This window comes from Nilaparvata lugens, chromosome 2, assembly GCF_014356525.2.
Source record: "Nilaparvata lugens isolate BPH chromosome 2, ASM1435652v1, whole genome shotgun sequence".
Taxonomy (NCBI): Eukaryota; Metazoa; Arthropoda; class Insecta; order Hemiptera; family Delphacidae; genus Nilaparvata; species Nilaparvata lugens.
The window spans coordinates 62,093,218-62,116,575 of NC_052505.1; the positions used below are offsets into that span (position 1 = coordinate 62,093,218).

The 23,358-nt window shown below is 34.0% G+C and overlaps 1 protein-coding gene across 1 annotated transcript in view; it reads left to right on the forward strand.

Moving 5' to 3' along the window:
- Positions 1-23,237, forward strand: part of LOC111043745 (S1 RNA-binding domain-containing protein 1) — a 35,173-nt gene extending 11,936 nt beyond the window's left edge. Inside the window, exons 3-16 of the mRNA XM_039422377.1 lie at positions 398-594; positions 1,181-1,298; positions 2,922-3,157; positions 3,500-3,689; positions 4,164-4,344; positions 6,329-6,472; positions 8,159-8,306; positions 12,027-12,226; positions 12,674-12,863; positions 15,920-16,093; positions 17,145-17,252; positions 18,002-18,087; positions 20,434-20,604; positions 22,694-23,237. Coding sequence (XP_039278311.1) covers positions 398-594; positions 1,181-1,298; positions 2,922-3,157; positions 3,500-3,689; positions 4,164-4,344; positions 6,329-6,472; positions 8,159-8,306; positions 12,027-12,226; positions 12,674-12,863; positions 15,920-16,093; positions 17,145-17,252; positions 18,002-18,087; positions 20,434-20,604; positions 22,694-22,878 — 2,328 coding nt within the window. The 3' untranslated portion in view covers positions 22,879-23,237. The remainder of the gene's footprint in view (positions 1-397; positions 595-1,180; positions 1,299-2,921; positions 3,158-3,499; positions 3,690-4,163; positions 4,345-6,328; positions 6,473-8,158; positions 8,307-12,026; positions 12,227-12,673; positions 12,864-15,919; positions 16,094-17,144; positions 17,253-18,001; positions 18,088-20,433; positions 20,605-22,693) is intronic.
- The last annotated feature ends 121 nt before the right edge of the window (positions 23,238-23,358 follow it).

The following is a 23,358-nucleotide window of genomic DNA, read 5'->3' on the forward strand; positions in this document are numbered from 1 at the left end:
ATATTCGGTTGAAGTTTTATCAATGCTACCTTTCAGTATCATGTTCTAGAAATCATTTAAGTATTTCCCCTATTATTTTGGTGAGCTTGTCATTAGGAAATTTGTATTTTTGACCTAGGAATCTTTGAAGTGAATACTTAAGTGAAGATCTTAGCTTTTTATTGGAATCTTTGTTGATTCTGATAGTTGTGATGATATAATGGATAAATTGTTTTATTTGAAACCTAAATTCAAAATGGCACTTGATATTGAAAATGTATTATTTTGGTTTTGCTAGTACTGTAATTGAGAAATACCTAGAAATACTCTATGTGCTAGACGTACCGTATGCATAATACAATTAAATGATCGAATTGTAAAGCTATTATACATTGAATTTTCAATTATCTTATTACAGAAAATCAAACCAGCTTGGCTACCAGAGGAGCTGCTTTCAGAAATGATGGACTTGAACATTGTGATATCAAGAAATATTATTTTACTTTTCGAAGCTGATAATACGATTCCATTCATAGCTCGTTATAGGAAAGAACTAATTGATAATATGGCTCCTGAGAGGCTGCGCCAAGCAAAGGAAGCATATGAAACAATCAAGTAAGCCTATGTTGCAATTGCCATTTTCAACTATTTCTGTCATTTTTATCGTTGTTGTTGAAGAAATTACTATATGAGATCATTAAATCTGGTATGAGGACAGCAGTACAATAAATATGCTCTGTTGATCAATAAGTCTTGGTTTCTGTCATATGTTGCTCTCAAGTACATGCATCTCATCCTTGAAATTTCTTTTACGATAAATCCTTTCTAACTGCATGATAGACAGTGTTCTCTCATTCAGTTTTTTTTCTTTTGTTTAAAATTTTGTAAAACGAGTTAGACTTGATCTTTTAACACTCTAGCTCTTATCCTACAATTCCATAGCTGATCTTGATTATATGTAGGCCTAGTTGTATAATCAGTAAATCAATACATAAATGTAGTTGTGTATTGACCGATGTTGTTGTATCTCTCCATAATGAATAAAAACAAACTTGATGATATATTGCTTTTAGGTTTAATATTGATTGACAACATCTAGTTTTTCTCATTCAGATTGAGTTTCGCATAGGACAGCAAATAGGTTTAGCAACTTTATAGCAAACCACATTTAATTCGCCTTTGGTGCATTTCTATTTTGTAGGGCTATCCAGGCAAAGGCAGCTACAATACTGAAAATGATTGATAAGGCGGGCAAAATGAATCCTGTCCTGGAACAATGCATTCTCGGCGCTAGGAGCTTCACCGAACTTGAACATATTGTGAGACATTGTTTTTGTACAAATTATTTAAAATATTTCTATTGATCAATAATTTGCTCTCCTAAACTCTAGCATATGATCTTGCATACTCCAATGAAGATATATCATACAAGAAATCCCATAAAAATCCATTTTAGAGAGTGTCATTGAATTTATTGTTTATTGAAGTAAATGATTGTGCAGATTTGTTGATCAATATTCATTATTTTGAAGCTCTTGTTTATTATAATGCAATATACTGTCATACTTTGAACAAATACATTAAAAAATTGATGTATAAATGAATGAATATAATCTCCAAATGATTGTAATTAATTCGATGCAACTATAGTGAGTTCCACGTTATAATGGCTGTCGATTGATTGATTGATTGATTGAGTACTTTATTTATTTAGATTACAATATATACTGGCTTATACACTTGTATACAATAGCTTACAATACAGCAAAGTTATAGATGAATTTACATAATATAGACTAAGAAAATAACTATTGAACTGTATATTATATGAAAAAGCAATTTGTAATATAATAACTATAGATAATAATCATATTGTTATGCATCTACATAAATTGGCGGAGCTTTGGACATATCAATGTCCATTCTTTGGGAAGAATATTAAAAATATCCTCCCCACTAACTCTCTACCAAATAGTCGAGAGAGATAGGAGAACAGCGTTGCCGATTCTCTGCCTTGCTACTACCTTCTCATAGGGTAGCTGATACCGGTATATCTTATGTAATATTAACTGTACATTCTTGTTAAAAATGATAAATTCTATTATTTATCAAGAAAAAATTCAATTATTAAATAATACTTGGTTCGTAATTGAGATAAAATATTTTGTTAATTATATCATAGCTTCATTCTCAAAAAACGATCTGGCAACGTAGCGGAGCTAGGAAAGGATAGCGCTATATGCTTTGACAAAGATAGGGAAACAATAATATTGTTAATCAAATACTGGCATTATAACGTGGATCTCATTATAGGCAAAACTTCATTGTTCTATTATCTCGATGAATTCAGTAAATTCATCCACAATGAAACAAAGCTATAATCAATTACTTTCTCTTCTTGAAAGAAATTATAATGCAGCTGATCTTTGATGAGATAAATCGAGAGTTTTGATGGTCATGGTTCATGATGATGAATTAGTTACAGTTCATCTTATCGTCCCTTGGAAGCAAAACCAACCAAAGTCCAAATTACCACTTTTCCATTTGGTCGGTTCGAAGTTTCCTCCTTCCAAATCCATTAAGCACTGAACATGGTTAAGTCATAATAATATGGGTTTAAATAATAATTGGAGCCACACTCTTGTAATGCCCACATGAGCTCAGCAAAACCTTTGAGTCAATTTTTTCATTGAAAACTAATTGCATTATTTATAACAGAATACGGAGTGCAGAAATTTAATAATCTATTCTATTTTGTATTAGTTTTGTTGGTTGTTTTTTCTACAAAATTCCTGAGAATTGTACACATCAATATATTTTTTTATCGTAGGATTTGCATTTCATATGTTCTATTTTGTAAATGAATTACATGTTTTTTCTTTATTCGACCTTTCACGACTGCTCGATTATAATACTTGCAATATTCTTTGTTTTGTTTCCAGTATGCACCTTACAAGGTGGGTGGCAAAAAAACAAAGGCTGACAATGCAAGGAAGCTGGGCCTTGAAGAGGCCGCGTTGAGTGTGTTGAACGGCACAGGGTACATCTCGCTAGAGTCTTTCTTAAATCCGGCTGTTGATGGCTTATCCACTGTGTTCGACGTAGAAAACAATATTTCATTCATAATTGCAGATGTTATTTCAAAAGATAAGGAGGTCTTGGATCATCTTAGAAAATTGTAAGTTGTGTGATCTGATCAGTTTGTATAGAATTCTTATGCAGCTATTCACATTGCGGATAAGAGCTTAGAAGATTAAGTTGTCAACAATAAAATGGTGTTGATTTAGTATAATTAATTGCTATCATATTCGCTGCTATTGTAAAATTCAATTTTTAATGACTGCATTCCTTATAAATAATACCATAGCTTCCCATTCAATAAATTTGACAGTTTAAAGTGAATTTCACTGAACCAGTTTGTGAGTAAAACGTTTAATTATTTTGGAAATTCAACATAATCTAAAATAGTTGTTATCAAAATCGGAAATGATTCACTCTGACCTGTTTATTTGTTGTACAGGCAAAAAGATGCTCATATCAAGATTGAGTGCTCCAAATCTAAAGCGACCAAAAGTACAGAAGGAAAAGCTAAGAAAGAAAAAGAAAACAAATCCAACAGCAATAAACATCAGAATAAGGATGATACTGAAGGAAAATATCAAAACTACTATTCATTCTCACAAAACATAAAATTCATCAAACCTCATCAGGTGAATATAAATTGAAATATGATTTTCATACATTTCACTTAATTTTAAAATATGTAGCAGATAAAAGAGCACTCACTTTCAATAGGTGGTCCCTGTATTATGTAGGTAATTGAAAATTATGGTTTTGAAATGTTTTCTATTATAATCAATAGAGATAATATTACCTATAAGGTTTATTTAAGCATTGATATGAAGCATCTATCATAAATATGCGTTTTTTGCCTTGGTTATTATAGTTTTCAATCACAATTATTGGTTCTACTTATGATTATGATGGAAAATCGTATATAGAATGAATCTTATGTCATGATGGTAAACTTATGTTGATTTGATGTACTTATCAGCCTAAGAACAGTCCATGTCAGATGCCCTGAAATTAATCGAGTACGACCTGAAAGTTCTTGACAGCAGGCATGACCTTGATATCTTTTTTTCTTGAACTATTTAAAATCAAATGCTTATTTTGCTTCTCAGGTATTGGCAATAAACAGAGGAGAAAGTCAAAAAGCGCTATCAGTAAAAATAGTCGTCAGTGATTGGCTGAGTAAAGCCATGTTCTCGTTCTGTCAAAGAAAATTCATGAATCAAGGTCGTCATTATCCTTTGAGAACGCATTTTTTCAAGAAGAGTTTTGATGATGCTTACAACAGGCTAAGTAAGTAGATTCTCGACTACTCCAGTAATCACCTGATTAATAACAGGTATTATATTTAATTTGGGCTGGGGTTGGATCAGGATCTCCCATATAGACCTCTGGTCCTGGCTAGACCAAATGAACATACAGCTAGAGCATGAATTTTGGAGCATAAATGCATAGGAATACGTATAACCCAACATATGAGAAATATGATTCAAAAGTGAATGAACCCACTCTAAGCTCTCATGGCTTTAAAGCTCTTAAACTAGGTTCATCCAGATTCTTATTATCTTTTTTAGAACAAGTATTTGCTAGTTTAGTCTAATCCAAGCCTCACACATTTTGATAAGAATTTTCAAAAATCTGGTGTGGCGCACTCACACAACTTTCCTTGCCGTTATGAAAATTGATCACCTGACGCTAGTGTTACCGCGCATCTGAAGTCTATTATTCAAAGATTTGAGCCAGCTGGTGACAGGGCAATAACGCTGGAGACACACGAGGTCTGCTATCTCTTCATAGTGAATCATTTAATAGAATCAACAGTAGCCAACAGTTTGCAATTGGATTATCACATTTTCTCGAATTTCGAGCTTATTTTTGATTTTAGGTGAATATGTTACTGAACATTAATTGTAGAGATTCTCATGCTCAATCTATTCAACTCGAATTTTTTTGTTCAAATTGTATCTGAAGCCTGATAATTGTGAATCTAAAATCAAACTTTACATAGATGGGGCGGAGCTCCTGAAATTTTTACAGATATGGGACTTGTGGCAGTTGATAGAGTTTATCGATGACTATTTCAGGTATAACTTTAATCAAAATCGTTCGAGCCGTTTTCGAGAAAATCGCGAAAAACCCTGTTTTTGACAACATTTTCGCCAGTTTAGCCGCCATCTTGAATCGCATTTGATCGAAATTGTTCGTGTCGGATCCTTATAGTGTAAGGACCTTACGTTCCAAATTTCAAGTCATTCCGTTTATTGGGAGATGAGATATCGTGTACACAGACGCACATACACTCATACACACACACACACACACACACACACACACACACACACCACACACACACACACACACACACACACACACACACACACATACAGACCAATACCCAAAAACCACTTTTTTGGACTCAGGGGGCCTTGAAACGTAGAAATTTAGAAATTGGGGTACCTTAATTTTTTTCGGAAAGCAATACTTTCCTTACCTATGGTAATAGGGCAAGGAAAGTAAAAACCAGTTATCTAATCAATTAATAAAAAGTAACTGATTAGTTAGTAGTCTGGTTAATAAGGTATGCAGTTATAGTTGATTAAATAATTTTAAAATATATAAATACCACAAAATGTTGTCAGTATGATGGCATTTATATCAATAATTCATATAGTGAATTTAAATGTCTCTAAATTTATTCTATTATATATTTCTTTGAACATATTAATCAATACTCTTTCAGATTTTTTGCCACTTTTAACTTATTATTCAGTACCCTTTTAGTTTTCTGTTTCGATAGACACTAGAAACGTTTTGAGTAACCTTGGAAAATATGTTTAAAAATCTATCCTTGTTATGTTCAGCAAGAATGGATTCATAGCATCACATTGTTCAATTTCAAATAATTCTTTATTTCAAATTCGAATTCAATTTTTTTAGGAAGGATTCTAATTTTAAGAGCAATTCCACTTTATTGGTCATTTTTAACTCACATCCAATCTCTATTTTTATGGAGAGGTCAATCAACATCGATAGGTGTTCTACAAATTTCATCATTTAAAAAGATTTATTTACTCCTCATATTTAACAAATTTGAAACTTGAAAGCTCAAAACTTTCTATTTTCCCTCAAGATTGAAAACGTTGAAACTGAAACCTCAAAAACCGATAGTCGTTCAAATTGCTGCTACTGCAACTTATTTAGTGCACCTCACACTGTTTTACTATGTTAGGAATAATGAAGCTTTTTAGGTTTTTGCAAATAATACCTCTGTTTCTAGTTCAGCCTCTGGTAGTGCGTAGTGTTCGATCAGAACTAAATAGAGTTGCTGAAACCGCTGCCATCGAAGTATTCGCAACCAATTTGAAGAAACTCCTACTCAGTCCTCCATTGAAAGGGAAAACCATCTTGGCACTTGATCCAGGTAATTTGCTTCCAGTTCGGAAATCAACTACGTTCGGAAATTGGTACAATGCAATTTCTACATATTGTAATATCTAATTTGGAAGCTGAAAAATAGAGAATTCTCTTTTGTTTCTCTTTTAATTTCCTTTTAATGTAAGATTAATAACTCTCGTATTAATTTCATAACTGTTCAATGATTATTTCACACGATATATCTTAGAGCAAACCTCCTTCTGCTCACCAGGATGCTCAACCTGTAGAAGAAATTGTATTAGAAATTTTAATTATTTCTGATTCATCAACATTTCATTTGAATTGCTTATAGAAGTGTGTTGTGCTGGCTTGTGACTGTTTGTGGTAATGCACAACTTCCGTAACCAATGATTTCCCAATAACTCAGGAGGTAACACTGGCTAGGAGGGCAACAATGAGACCCGGTTCTGTTCAATTTTGATGGGTTGCTGAGAATTGGGAGGGTCACTGATGGACGGTTTACGAAAGCCTTGTACACAGCCTTATGGGGAGGAGAGACACCTCCTCCATGGTGACTCATCAAGATGGGAAGATGCAGGCTATATGTACTCGAGATGGCATATATCATGAGTAGACTGAAACAAGTTACTGTATATATAAAATCTGGTGTGGCGCACTCACACAACTTTCCTTGCCATTATGAAAATTTATCACCTGACGCTAGTGTTCACGCGCATCTCAAGTCTACTATTCAAAGATCCAAGCCAGCTGGTGACAGGACAATAACGCTGGAGACACACGAAGTCTGCTATCTCTTCATAGTGAATGATTCAATAGAATCAACACTTGCCAACAATTTGCAATTGAAATAATAACATTTTCTCGAATTTCGAGCTCATTTTAAATTCTAGGTGAAAATGTTACTGAACATTAATTGTACAGATTTTCATGCTCAATCTTTTCCACTTGGAATTTTTTGTTAAATTGTATCTGAAGCCTGATAGTTGGGAATCTAAAAACAATCTTTACATAGATGGGGCGGAGCTCCTGAAATTTTTACAGATATGGGACTTGTGGCAGTTGATAGAGCTTATCAATGACTATTTTAGGTATAAATTTGATCAAAATCGTTGGAGCCGTTTTCGATAAAATCGCGAAAAACCTGTTTTTAACAATATTTTCGCCATTTTATACGCCATCTTGAATTGCATTAGATCGAAATTGTTCTTGTCGGATCCTTATATTGTAAGGACCTTAAGTTCCAAATTTCAAGCCATTCCGTTAGTTGGGACATGCGATATCGTGTACACAGACGCACATACACTCATACTCATACAGACCATTACCCAAAAACCACTTTTTTGGACTCAGGGGGCCTTGAAACGTATAGAAATTTAGAAATTGGAGTACCTTAATTTTTTTCGGAAAGTGATACTTTCCTTACCTATGGTAATAGGGCAAGGAAAGTAAAAATATGGTTGCATTTATTAATGTATCACATTCAATGCAACAACTGACCAATCGCTATTTAAACTGAGGTGATGCATACCATGTAAATGTGACCATATATCTTTGAAAATGAACTAAACTCCTTCAATCATAAACCCCATATTGCCTTGTTGACGGGGTTTCCACCTCAAGAATAAGAAATACCCCTGAAAACTCATCAAATGGTTATTTTTGTAAATAACGTAGAGAAACGAAAATAATTTAGATACTCGTTGCTCGACAGGTTTCAAAAACGGGTGCAAAGCTGCAGTGACATCATCAACTGGTGTTATTTTAGATGCCACTGTTCTTTACTTCAAACTCTTCAATAATTCCAATCCTTCGAATGATCAGGCTGCCTCAAAACTCAGAGATATGATAATCAAACATCAGTAAGTGTTTTTTATTTGAAAATAACTTTGCTAACTTGAATTTCTGAGATTTGATAATCAAACATCATCAAGCGCTTTCCATTTAAAAATGGCTGATGATTTGAAAACAGAAACTTTTCATCTCATCAGTTCTGAACATAAGTGGATGATTAACCACCGTACCAATATTGTGTAAAATATTCTAATTTCCAATACATTGTATTATATATTGAATTGAACTTTGATAAGAACTTCAACTTACAAAATTAATCAGTAATTTATGCGATTTTTTCTAATTTTTACAACATTAATGCAACAACAAAAACATGTTAGGTGAAAATAAATAGATGAACGGTCAACTCCAACTCAAATATCTGGTGAGATTTCATATTCAACCATACTAAACACTATAATGAGGTCCACGTTATAATGGCAGTCTTTGATTAGCAATGGTATTGCGAATTTGCCCTCATATTAAGCCCCGCACACACACAAACATCGATTTTTGTTCGTACCGTATTTTACCGTCCTTATAAATTTTATTAGACTAAACAGATGAGGTTTGTCAAGTTCCGTTTAATCTAATTCATAAAGATGGCAACAAAAATCGATGTGTGTGTGTGTGTGTGTGTGTGCGGGGCTTTAGTGAGCAATAGCATAAATGTTTTTTCCTACAGTTACCTTGAAAAGTGGCCATTCCTGCACTGATTACAGAACGCAAAGAATCACTTTTCCGCTCTAGTGCGGGAAAAATTTTTCCTGCACTCCACATTTGCAACATGGCAACACAAAATAGTTGGTGGGTTATATGGAGGATTAGTGCACGAAAACAAAAATTATGTTGGTAACAATTACTGTGGTTAGATTTAGATAAGAATCATTTCAATGGCTACCCTACATTTATGATAAGATCCCAATCTAGAAATCCAAAACAAGAATAATGTTTATCTAAATCATAATTAAATAATAACTTATCATTTAATAATAAATAATGTTTATTTCTATTGACAGTAATAATTATTTCAACTATAAGCAATGAGAAATGTAGCAAACACACATTATAAAATTCGAATTTTCAGGTTAAATAATTACCGTTCGAAATCCATATCAATAAAATTAATAAAATAACATTAGAATATACTACAATAAAATATTTTTTGTTGTTTATGTCATTTTATAAATATTTTTTAGTTTACTTATATTATTTTTCGGTAATTTAGTAAGTTAACCATGTCTAAATATCTGAATACTGTTTTTAGTTGGATGAAACGCAGTTAGGTACGATTCTTCCCGCTAGGTCGCGCGCTTGTCGATTCAGCCATTCTGCAGTCATCCTAACCGGCTGTTGGCGTGTATTTTAAATGCAATTTTTTTGTTTTATCTGTATTTTTTCTGATTTTTGAATGAATAAAGATGAGAACTTTGGCTGAGAATTTTCAACTTCAATTGGATTATTAATTTTTAAATGAATTATGGTTGTTATTAATAACAGCATCACACACACAAACATTTGATGGATTTCATCCATAATTTTATCCATAATTACCCACTTTTCATATTCAATGGTAACTGTAGGAAAAAGTAAATGTGAAATATGTGCACAGAGTTCCTCTGCTGCACTCAAGAAACCATTCCGCCCGAGCCTGTTTCTTTCGGTGCAGCAAACTGTCACTTTGCGCACTAGTTGCACAAATAACTATTGTGTATTAGTTTTTTGGTCTCAAAACTTTACAGTTTTTTTCAAATTTGTATTTTTTATTAGTTTTAAATTGATTTAATTCATTTCAAAATTATTTTTAAATTTAATACTCTGTGTTTTTGTTTGGATTGTAAATTGCAGTATGTAATCAAAAATGCGAAAGTGACATACATCCTATTGTCAGGTCTACGTTATAATGATAGTGTTTAATTAGCAATGGTATTGCTATCCTTGTCTATCATTCAACAAAGTCGATAGCGCTATCTCTTTCTCGCTTTGCTCTGTTGCCAGATCGTCTTTTAACAATTTAGAATTGGTAATTAATTGACAAAATATTTCATTTTAATCATTCGATTATTGAAGAATGTAATTTCTTGCTTAATAAATTATAATTGATTATTTTAAACGAGAATGAACCGTTAATATTTCATCAATAAACCTGTATCAGCTACCGTCTATAGAAGGCATTGACAAGACAGATGTTCGGTAACGTTTTTCTCCCATCTTCCTCCATTTTTCTAATTATTTAAAAGTGTTATTAGGTGTTTCTCAGGGTTCCACACTAGGTCCTATCCTCTTTATTATATATGTTAATGATCTTCCTGCAGCAATCAGTTGTAAACATGTAAAACCATTTATGTTTGCTGATGATTTAGCTGTTCAAATAAAAAATTATAGTCTTTCTGGTAGCTTACATACGGTTAATGAAATAATTGAAGATTGGACAGCTTCTAATTTCATTGTGTCTTAATAAGGACAAAACTCAACTTCTAGAATTTGGATTTAGATTACAACCTGACAATGCAAAGTTTCTCGGTATTACAGTTCAAAGCAATTTAAAATGGGACTTACACATCAAAATATTATGTGGCAAACTGTCGAAGGAATTTTTATGTTAAATAGATTGAAGTTCATTGTTGATAAGAGTGTTTTAATTTCAGTGTATTATGCTTATCTTAATTCTCATTTGTATTATGGTGTTGTTGCCTGGGGTAATGATACGAATGTAAATAAACTATTTGTGTTACAGAAACGAGCAGTAAGGGTCATTGCTAATGTGAATAGTCGTTCTCACTGTGTAGATTTATTTAAAAAATTCAAGATTTTGACAGTACCAGCTATTTACATTCTTGAATGTCTTATGTATGGAAAAATTAATTTAGCAAGTATTTCTGTAAATAGCAACGTTCACAACCATTACACTAGAAATTCTGAATCGCTTAGAGTGAACCAGTGCAATTATGCAAATACATTGAACTGTTTTAAGGAGTTCGGTATAAGAGCTTATAATAAGTTTCCTGCACATTTAAAAGAGCTAGAAGTAGGTGATTTTAAAAGAGCCATAAAAAAGATGTTAATAGATGTTTGATGTTTGTATGCTTGTGTTTGTATTATAATTTCTTTGAATGTAAATACTTTTATTTGCTATGTTTAATCTATGACGATGCTATGCATTTGTATAAATGTTTTCTGCAATAAATAAATCTTGAATCTTAAATCTTGAATTGTCATTATAACTTGGACCTCACTATAAAAGATTGTCAACTAATGCATTTCATACTATCAAAGTAATGGGGATAATTCCCACTATTATGTATTGCTTTATTTAATCAATTCGAATATTTGTAGCGTTGCTATGCCCTGTGTATGTATTATATTCTATAATATGTTATATTATTCTATGGAAATAAAATTCAATTCAACTCAATTCAAATTTATTTGTAAAATTTATTTGTAAAGTAAATTTATGCATATTGAGTATTGTATAGTATTGAGTATGGTACTGAATCAAGTATGTCTTTTTTCTGTAAATACACATATGATGCACAATCAAATACACGACAATCTTCTATAGCGAGATTCACTCGAATGCTAACAGTTCAAATTGCTTCTCATCATATATTCTTCCCATTCAGTTGAAACTGTCAGCATTGGTTGAATGGGAAGCATTGATGTCAGTCATAGAGGAATACTGCCAGTTTGCAGTGAGTGTCACTATAGTGCTTTATCTTAAACTATTCTAAAGCTTAAAATCTTTGCAGATGCGAATTGATAGGATTGGGCAATGGAACTGCCTGCCGTGAAACTGAAAACTATTTGAGTCAGTTGATATCGATTGGATGGTTTAAGCCTGTTGATGTCAAGTATACGATTGTCGACGAAACGGGCGCATCCATATACAGCTGCAGTCCTGAAGCAGCCAAGGAGTTTCCAGACATGGATCCCAACCTTATAAGTGCTGGTGAGTATGCTACATTATTTACTTATTTGTACTTATTATAATAATATTTCTGATTACTTTCATTCAAGTGATTGGTGGCTAGATTTCCCACGCTCTGGAAAATTATCCAATTGAAAAATTCGCCACTCTATACAAATTGCTGAAGTACAATCGAGTTCGTCATCGAAATAAACATAACATCATCTCAATCAACCTATTCAAACTGTTGTGTTGTGAGTTAGGTTATGTTTTGTGACGCTATTCATCTTCCTCTTTCCCTTCCTCTTCCTCTTCATACTCCTCCTCCTACTCCTTTTTCTTCCTCTTCTTCCTCCACCTCCTCCTACTCGTTCTCTTCCTCCTGTTCCTCTTTCTCTTCATCTTCTCCTTTTTCATCACCATCCATTTTGCTGTTATCTCTTCTAATTCAGTCAGTTGGTGTTATTCAGTTACTGTTTATTTGCGTAGTTTCGCTGGCCAGAAGACTTCAGGAGCCATTGTGCGAACTGGTGAAGATCGAGCCGAAGCACCTGGGCGTGGGCATGTACCAGCACGACGTGCCAGTCAAGCAGCTCAGCTCCACTCTGGACGAGGTCGTCTCCGAGTGTGTCAGCTTTGTCGGCGTCGATGTCAACACTGCCTCGCATTCTGCTCTCAGGTCACTCATTTGTCACGCTTTTCAAAGCAGCCATTCAACTTAGTACTGTATGTAATATCTATTAAGTCTCTTCTCCCCTTTAGTGTGAATACTTAGTTATTTCAGCTATTAAACTTGGTACTGTATGTAATGTCTATCCAGTCTAATTTCTTCTATGTTTGGTTTTAAAGCATCTAAATTGAAAAATCTAACTTGTGAAAATAATTGAGGACTGACCATTTTGTGATGGGAACAACTACAAGAACCTATTTCAGACTATGTGTAACCTTACCTAAATTTGGGAGAGGAATAGCACAAGGTTACCTTATTTTTTCTCTCCCTATCATTTTTATGATGTACTTATTGTATAAATCAGTAAAGAATAAAGTCTCTCTTTCCCTATAGTGTGTACACTTAGTTAAATCAGTACTGTATGTAATTTATATTTCTATCCAGTCAGTCCTTCCCTATAGTGTGAACACTTAGGCTCGGTTTCCTAGCTCGGGATTTAGTCAAGTCCGAAACGGGGCCTAGTCGTAGTATTAGTCAAAGTAACGTTTAAATTTAATTTTGAAAAACTAGAAAATTGAACACAAAATAAAATAAAGAGAAAATAGTGTGAAGTTTCAGCTATTTTGAATTACTTAGGAATGTTCCATTTCGTCAAGGAAAAACGTTTCCAATTATATAAATGATAAAATAAAGATTTATTTTGCTGCAACTATTTACTGCAACTACGCCCCGTTTTGGAAAGCCAATTTTCTGACTCCAGTTGTTTAAATTCTAGAACTTAGCTATATCCCGAGCTCGGAAACCGGCCCTTAATTGAATAAGCGATTCAACTTAGTATTGTTTGTAATGTCTATCCAGTCTCTCGTTCCCTATTATAAGAACACAGAATTGTAGTAGTGATTCATTACTATGTCACAACACTATATTATTCACTAGATTTACACCTATAGAGTGATTCACTTTGAACTGTCACTATTGGTGGAATGGGAAGCACTGATGTTCAATGTTATTACAATGACAGCTTGAGATAGATCTTATGAATGATTACAAAAGGGTAAACAGGTTCAGCTCAAAACTGCCCATTTCTCAATTTTTTATATAAATAGTTCCAAAAGATATGTAATGTTTCCTCACTTCAACCGATTGGAGCCAAATTTTGAGTTCAAAAATATTCAAATTAGAAATTTTGAATTTAGATAGATTGAAAATCGAACATAATTTAAGTATTGCTCTTAATTATAGCCTACCTAAAAACTTGGAAATATTGAGTTACCGTACTTAGAGAATTTTGAAAGTAGACCACAAACTCATTCTCAATATCACAGTATATTTTAGCTATTGTCTGGAACAGTGTTATTTATGTACATCGAAAATAGAGGATCTAATAACATGAGGTTTTATGCTTGTGTGTGTATAAAAGTGACCTCTTAGGCTCAACTCACACTTACGCGACTCAGGTCAAGAAGAGATTCGACTCTAGCCGAGAGCATGTGTTTCCAAATGGTGACCCTCAGACCAGTCGACTTTAGTCTCCGCGACTGTTACCATTCGAAAACACATGCTCTCAACTAGAGTCGAGACTCATCTCGACCTGAGTCGCGTAAGTGTGAGTTGAGCCTAAGGAGAGCCTAACTCACACTACCTCGACTCAAATCGTACGACTCCAGTCGAGGATACTCCAGTCTCTCGACCTTACGACTTTTTCGCTCATTGTCACTACTTCAGTTCCATGCTACTCCATTTTCTAACCATACTTTATTAAAAATATAAGATCTAATTCATCACTAATTTGCATGTAACCAATTTTATAATAATTATTATGAATATATTATCTTATCTAATTCGTATTATCGTATTATCTAAAATGATAAAACATCACTTTCATTAAAAATGCACGGTACTATGCAACTCAAGTCGAGGCTCGACCAACATGTTGAGTCGACGCTCGTCTCACAGTCGTGAGGTCGCGGAGACTAGAGTCGACTGGTCTGAGTGTCACCATTTGAAAACTCATGCTGCTTCAAGAAGAGACTAGAGTCGCAGTCTGTTCTCGACTTGAGTCGCGTAAGTGTAAGTTGAGCCTTACAACAGCTGTTAATTACTGGACTCTTAAATACCAGTTCACAATGCTTTCATTACGTACTGTACCAATTATTCAGTTCAGTCATGGCTAATCTATAGTTTAACTATAGACAATAATTGATTGGTCATGGTTCAGTCTATGAAAAATATGTTAGATGGCTACTGTGAATCGGTCTTGCTTCTTCAACATCCACTCTCATTTTTGCAAAACTTCTTGTGAAAGGTGAGGCTTTTGACCCTGCAGAGTTTTGGAGGGGCAAAAACAAAAACCCAAGAGACCAGAGATGGGTAAAACTCCAGGCACAAATGTGGGTCAAGAGGCTGAGTCAAGGGTGGCCGGGAACCCTAGAGGCAACTTGCCACCCCTTCCTCAGCTGTAGGACCTTCAAAGTAGGCCAGGAGTGGAACTCACGTAGGGGCTCTTTTAACCTTTAGATCCTTGAATCCGTCCCTTCAAAAACAATAAACAATACTGCTGGTTATCTACTTCTCCTGTCAGTGATTGTTATAAGTAATTTATTGCTTTTGAGTTTAACAAGTTTACTGATTCATTATGCATTTATCATTTATCATTAAGTTTACATTTTTATTTATTCACATTTAATTCCTCTATCAAAATTTCATTAAACTTACTGCTGGTTATCAACTTCTCCAAACAGTAATGCATCTGTAATAATTTGCATTCATAAAACATTCACTTTTTTCTTGATTAGCAAATAAAGTGAGTTTTTTCAAAAGTTTGAGATTTGAGTTTGTTGGATTTGTTTAAACAGTACAATATATTGCTCATTGCTCGTCCTGTTTGAACTGATTTTTTATCACGTTTATAAACAATACGGTACCCCAAACAGGGTTTGCCTCAAAATTCACAAATGTTTATTTTTCCAGTATTCAGAATATTTGTATTGTTTGTATTCAACACTGTTGGAATAAATAAAACGTGAATATTGTTATTTGTACTGAAATCAGTTTTATTTGAACAGGAGGGTGGCAGGATTGAATGCTTCAAGAGCTACGAAAATAATCGAATTTAGAGAAAGCAACTGCTCATTCACGAATAGACAGCAGATTCGTCTGGTGAAAGGCATTGGAGATAAGAGCTACGAACAATGTGTTGGCTTCATACGAATCATACCACAAACTGCTACCCAATCAATGTGAGAATCTAATTTTAAGCGTTTACTATAAAAATAAATTAATATCGAGTGACGTGGCTGGATCAGGTCTGGTGTCACCTCTGAAATTTTCAGGCAGCCGTTTTTACTATTTATCATTACGCTTTTGCTATCCACTTCTCAGCTACTGTATTTTGGGCAGTAAGTTATTACTTCTAGTTGCTAATAGTTGAGCCCATCTATTGTCATATTTTTATTCAATTACATAACAGATATTCAACTTTTCAATGAGCTGTCGCTTTGGATTGGAACAATTGAATTCAAACCAAAAGTATTGTTAGAGTTTTTGGGGAGTCTATTTATTCCGCCCTCCTAGGTAAAAATAAAGGCAGCTATTGTATTCCCTATGTTTGTTATAATTTAATGTTGCTATTGGATTTTCTATCATAATGTAAACTGATCCTCAGAGTAGTTCATACCAACTCATACTAAATAACTGGTTACTTGCTAGTCTGCTCAATAATTATAATTGTCAAATAATTTGTTGACGTTCAAAAACGATTTTAAATTAGTGGAGACAATTTTATGGAGAGTGGTCCTTGCTAAGTCCTAGACTTTTCCTTGGAGTGATTCTTTATTGATTTACCATGAAATGTATTGGCAGGTCCCATGAGACCAATTTCTTACCGAACAATACATCCATTATACAAGTGTAGAAATTAACAGATAAAAATTAATAGACTCCATCAGAAATAAATGCTCCTATAGTGGTAGTCACATCAGTTTTTACAATTTTAGAAATACTGCATTATTTTCCATATTATTGGGAACTTAATACCCAATTGACTTGAAAATATATATTAAATTAGACATTACATTGCACTTCAAACCTCAGATTGTACACTAATAGTGATACCCCACTCAAATAGTGACCTCTATGATTTATTCAGTATATTTTCCTTAATTTATTCAAACAAATAGAATATTAGAAAGATAGTTTGATCTCATAAACATAAAGTGTCAAATTATTTACTGGATAAAGATAAAGTATCTATATAATTCGCATTTTATTGTGTTTATTTGTTATCAACAGGAATGTTAAATCAGAGAGTAATACAAAGAAAAAAGTAGGCGTCGAGAAAGATCTGAATCCATTGGACCAGACATGGATTCATCCAGAAAACTATTCTGTTGCCAAAAGGTAAGCTTCACTACTTCTATAATCAAGATGCCACTAGTTTTGTTCTGAAGTGAGATCTACTTCAAACTGACTGAATTCCTTATGAATAAAACCACTGCTGACTGTTTCAAGTAAATCTCACTATAGTTCTTTATATGGCCATTTAAAATCTGAAGCCGAATGCATTCCATAAAAATGTCATTGATGTGTTTCTTTTCCGCAAAACTCTTTTACTCATAAAAATAAGACTTCTATTCATACAAACGTTATTATTTACGATACTTTATGCTATGGTCCATTTTATGTCGTCATATAGCCAATTCTATATACGAGTATTCATCATTCCTATTACATTTTTTTCCTTCATGTAATTCTCATTCTATTATTTTTAATTGTTAATAAAACAATTAATACAAACTTTTAGAGGTGAACATGTATTCAAACTAAACTTTTGTTGGTGGTGCATGTATTCAAATTAAATGCTTGCTTACTCTGTCAATTTCACGGAACTTACTAGATTTGAAAATCGATTGCAATAATGAAGAGCCTCCTTAACATCATTATTTTTTTTTAAACGAGTTTGTGATGATTGGTTTTATTATGATTTTGAATCATGAATTCCATGAAATGTAACTAATAGATGTATTTGTAAACATTCACACATAATATAAAATTTCTTCGTGTTAAAGCAATGATTGTTTTAACATCAAACTTCGGTTAAGGTTTTCTCGTAAATGATTAACAGTGATGAAATTTCCTTTTCAACATAGGTTCATTACGAAGTGCAACTTGGAACTGGAAAATCTAGGAACTGCCAATTTTATTCAACGAATCAAAGAAACTGTTTCAAGGTTTGGTAAGTAGTATTGAGGTTCAATTTTTCCAGTATTATTTCAAAAAGTTTCAATGAATCGTGTTAATTGGAATTGTGTATTGGAATATGGGCTTGAGTACACTCAATAAATTTTACATTTATCGACCGAATTTGACTTATGATGCATGATTTTGTACCGCCTTGACGGGCCGAGAAGAATGAAGTGTAGTAAGATGAAATCTGAGCATTGTGTCAAAAGTTATAAGTGTTTGAAATTTTGATCCTTGAGGTGTCCTTAAGCGCGCCTCTCCACTAGGAAATACTGAAATGAAGTGCATCTAACGGGTGATTCTCATAGAACATAGTCTCATCAACTTATGTCATTGTGCGAAATATCGATATGAGGACAATGTAGTTGGTGATGATGGTTGAAGCTGAAAATGAGGTGTTTTTCATAATACAAGGAGCATTGTTGTCAGGTGTACCTGGAAATCTATATGAGATGGAGCGCTCTACCTGATCTCAGATTGTAGAGCAAAAAATACGCCGAGAGGGATTCTGAATTATACATCTAAATGCTAACAATCGGGAGATATTGTTTATCATAAACTAAAATTCTTCAAAATTGATTTTTTCTTTAATTTCACTCATTTTTTTTTAAAATCATAGCTCAGTACTCATTGGAGATAGAGAGTTCCGAATGATCTCATTTTATTCAGAATTTTATAATCTGAAAAAAGGCGAGAGCAAATCTCTGTCCGATTACGAGATTTGGCAGAAATAGCTAAAACTGGAAAATGAGCCGAAAATACGAGGTTTTTGGGCCACCCAGTATCTAGCACAATGAAATTTTGCATGAAGAAATTGGTTCTGGACTTCTCTTATGTACCCAAATAATATATTAAGAAATCTACAATAAAAAAACAAACAAATAAAAACTACAATATAAATTGCATGCACACCCCCTTTTTTATGTCTATATTGACTGGACTAGATATAGTCTATATTGACTGGACTATATCTAGTCTAAACATATTTGCCCAACGAAATGGCGACATTGTAAAACTAAGTCTAGATTCATCTGTCTACTGGTTATATTGCATTAAATTCAATGTATAACTAAATCATTGACTTCCCTTTACTCTCATCTTGGCCTGTCAAGATGACTCAACCTACTCACGCAAAGTTGCCATCCTCCACATGGCGGGGCATCCAACTAGAGAAGGCTTTGATAGAAATGTTGATACTTTTGCAAACTTTGACTTTCTCGTGCAAACTGAGAAGAGAAGAACTTCAACTGAAATCCTTCAGCTTTCTTCCCATTAGATTGTTATGAGTTGAATGAAAATTATTATGATGTTAATGAAAGATGGTAATCCATAATGGGTCGCTGCCACTACAACCTCTGAAAGGTTTTAGATTACTAGTGAGAAAACTGATGATGTTGTCAAATCGACTACATTGACTATTCAACATTAAACTATTAGCCTATAGTTCTGTAAGTAAAACACTCAATGTAATGGATTGTACTATTATTATATAGTGAGGTCCACGTTATAATGGCAGTGGAAGAAGATAGGAGAAAAACGTTGCTGAACATCTGTCTTGTCAATGCCATCTATAGACGGTAGCTGATACAGGTTTATTGATATAATATTAACGGTTCATTCTCGTTTAAAATAATCAATTATATTTTATTAAGCAAGAAGTTATATTTTCCAATAATTTCATGATGAATTTTCATAATTAAGATTAAATATTTTGTTAATTAATTATTAATTCTACATTTTTAAAAGACGATCTGGCAACAGTTAAAGTGTAACTAAAACACTCAATGTAATGGATTGGACTATATATTATATAATGAGGTCCACGTTATAATGGCAGTGGAGAAAGATAGGAGATAAACGTTGCCGATCCTCTGTCTTGTCAATGCCTTCTATAGACGGTAGCTGATACGTGTTTATTGATGTAATATTAACGGTTCATTCTCGTTTAAAATAATCAATTATATTTTATTAAGCAAGATATTATATTGTTCAATAATTCCATGATGAACTTTCATAATTAAGATGAAATATTTTGTTAATTAATGATTAATTCTACATTGTCAAAAGACGATCTGGCAACAGAGCAAAGAGAGAAAGAGATAGCGCTATCCGCTTTGTTGAATGATAGACAAGGATAGCAATACCATTGCTAATCAAACACTGCCATTATAACGTAGACGACCCCACTATAATAAATTTGTTAAATTGTGGATAAGTTCCGCCACATTAATGTGCGTTCTACAGCTCAGCTCAATTCGACAATAGTGTTGTTGTTGTTTACAATCTCCTTATATATATATATATGCAATTGATGTTGTGCTGATGTGATATGTGCTAGGAATAACTAGTCTTGCCAGTGAGTTTGAAATCTCGGAGGAGCAAATGAAATTGATCAGTGAAGGATTACAAGTGGCACCTGACTATGACTTCCGCTCCAACTTCAGTCAACCGCTGTTCAGGAGAGGTGTTAAGTCAATGGAGGACATTCGTGTTGGTGATGTTCTAACTGGTAGGTTTCGTCTCACTAGTGAGGTTCACTTTGAACTGCCAGCTTCGGTTGAATGGGGAACATTGATGTTATTTATATAATGAATGCTGGCAATATGAAGTGAATCTCACTTTACAAGTGCCTTATACATTAGTAATTCTCTGTGAAAAACAGTTCTATAGATTTAATGCATATAATAACTGTAGTACAGGATTATTCTGTATCTAATCATTTACAAAACCAGCTATTTATTAAAGTAGAACTAATACCAATGGAAAGAAAAAGTCTCAATGTTTTATTCGATACCATACTTTATTTCTGTTTTATTGCTTCTTGTTTGTGTTTTGGCGCCCCCTGTTGGTTGGGGGAGCTTTGAATCGAACATCGTGCTCAAGAATGTGTTGAAAACCAGAATTCTCCCACAGTATCCCCGCTTGTCGTAGGAGGGGACTAAAAGGTACCCCAAGGCAATTCCAGAAGTTTCCTTGCCTCCAAACCCACAGGATCTGCCCCATCAGGGCAGTTTCGAAGAAAAATCCAAGAGACCAGAGATGAGTGAAACTCCAGGCACAAATGTGGGTCAAGAGGCTGAGTCGAGGGTGACAAGGTGCCCTGGAGGCAATTTGGCGACCCCTCCTTCAGCAGAAGCACCTACAAAAAAGCCAGAGTGGAACTCACGTAGGTGACGAATTTGTTGGTGGAGAGGCCAAAACTCACCACTGCTCGAAGAAGGGTGGCCATTCAGGCAAAGCTTCTTGGGAGAGGTGAGGCTTTTGACCCTGCAGAGTTTTGGAGGCGCAAATAGAAAAACCCAAGAGACTAGAGATGGGTGAAACTCCAGGCACAAATGTGGGTCAAGAGGCTGAGTCAGGGGTGGCCGGGCGCCCTAGAGGCAGTTTGGCGTCCCCTCTCTCAGCGGAAGGACCTTCAAAGAAGGCCAGGAGTGGAACTCTCGTAGGTCTTGAGGACTAATCAGTCTGAAGAGACTGCCAAGCATATCACACTGGATTGCGACAAGCAACCAGGTGATGAATGGGATGTTAGTATAGGGAAAAACTCCTGGTTCTTGTAGAGAACACAGGTATTGGTTTGCCTAACTAATATACTACTTGGGAACACAATAAGCTTCGGTTGACGTGTGGGGTTCTTTGAACCTTTGGATCCTTGAATCCGTCCCTTCAAAAGCAATAAACAATTGTGTTTTGGCTCTGTTGAAACAATTGGTGTAAAAATAATTTGATTGTATGGTAAGAGATGTTGTGGTATTTCCCCATAATTATTGAAAGAATATTACGTTGATGTTGTCAATACCACTATATTGGAATGGTTTATAAATGGTTGTAAAAATGATACGCTGTAGAAAAGAATTGTCTGCGCCATTTTTAGCGCATAATCACAAAACTAGGAAAGAAATTCTTTGTCATTAGTTTTCGTTTTTCGCTCGTGCAACTACAAACTATAACCACACTCTACAAACCCTGAATTTTTTTCATTAGTATGAAGATTGTTCATTTCGACCTGGAAAATATTCGAAAATGGGTCTATTTTTTAGAATAATCCGTATTTTTGAGTACTTAATAAGTATAGTATAGTATTTTTGAATAGCTTTCAATCGTTACAAAAATATTTTTCATCTGTAAATTAGTTGATTACATATTGATATTGTGGAACTTTTCGATAGTTGAAAACATTGCTTGTTCAGCAAATTATCAATCTTCTTCTGACTTCCACGGTATTGGCATGATTTCCTGTTCCGGTCTTTAAAATAGCCTATTCGAAATTAAAATTATAATCAAAATTCATCTTATAATCGTGTTTAGTTTTGAGGCCACCTTTTCATTGGTCACCCAACGTTTGTATTATCAATTCAACTTTATTCAGTGTTGAATGAAAAAGACTAAGAAATTGTCAAAAAAACACTGATTTATTGATAATTAGAAAGACTGGTCTTGGTTATTACACCATTGTCAATCTCTGATAAACTAAAACCGAGTTTCTTAGTCTTTTTCATTCAATATGAATAATTACCACAATATCAACTTCTCAACTACACAAAAGTGTTATTCAGTGTTCTTCTTCCAGCTGTACTAATATTGATTTTTGATTGCAGGTCGAGTTAAAAATGTGACACATTTCGGCTCGTTTGTTGACATTGGCGTGGGCAGTGACGGCCTGATACCTGCTAGCAGGCTGAGGAATGTGTCGCCCCAACTGGGGGACAGAGTCGAGGTGAGGGTTATCAGTGTCGAAGTAGAGCGTAGACGTATCGGTCTCGATGTACTTAGGATACTGTAGAATGTACGTTAGTTACCGAATTAGTCAAGGATCTTTGATTTAGCAGTCATAAAGGCAACTTGACAGATAAGGCTACAATGGTGGCCCAAGGATACGCCATCTGAATTCTAGGCTCTACAATTATAATGAAAAGTGAGTTGATTTGGTTCTGTTAATGGAATCTATGATCCGAAACCCTTGTAAGGCATTATGGTTTATGACTAGAATAACAAATAAATGAGTTCTAGTGACTAAATAGGTACGTACGATTTATAGTACCGAAACTCATTAAAACATTATGCTCAAGGACTCCAGAATCTCATATAAGTGAATAAAAAATCTTTCCAGCACCTTATATCATGTTATTAATTCGTAGTAAACTTATTATGTGTTGCTTTAATTTCTGACAAACCTCTTCAGTTGAATCTAATCTTGACTCATTTTCAAATTTCTTCATTGTTTTCAGTTTTTATGGTATTTATAAAGGCCATTGTTAAAATC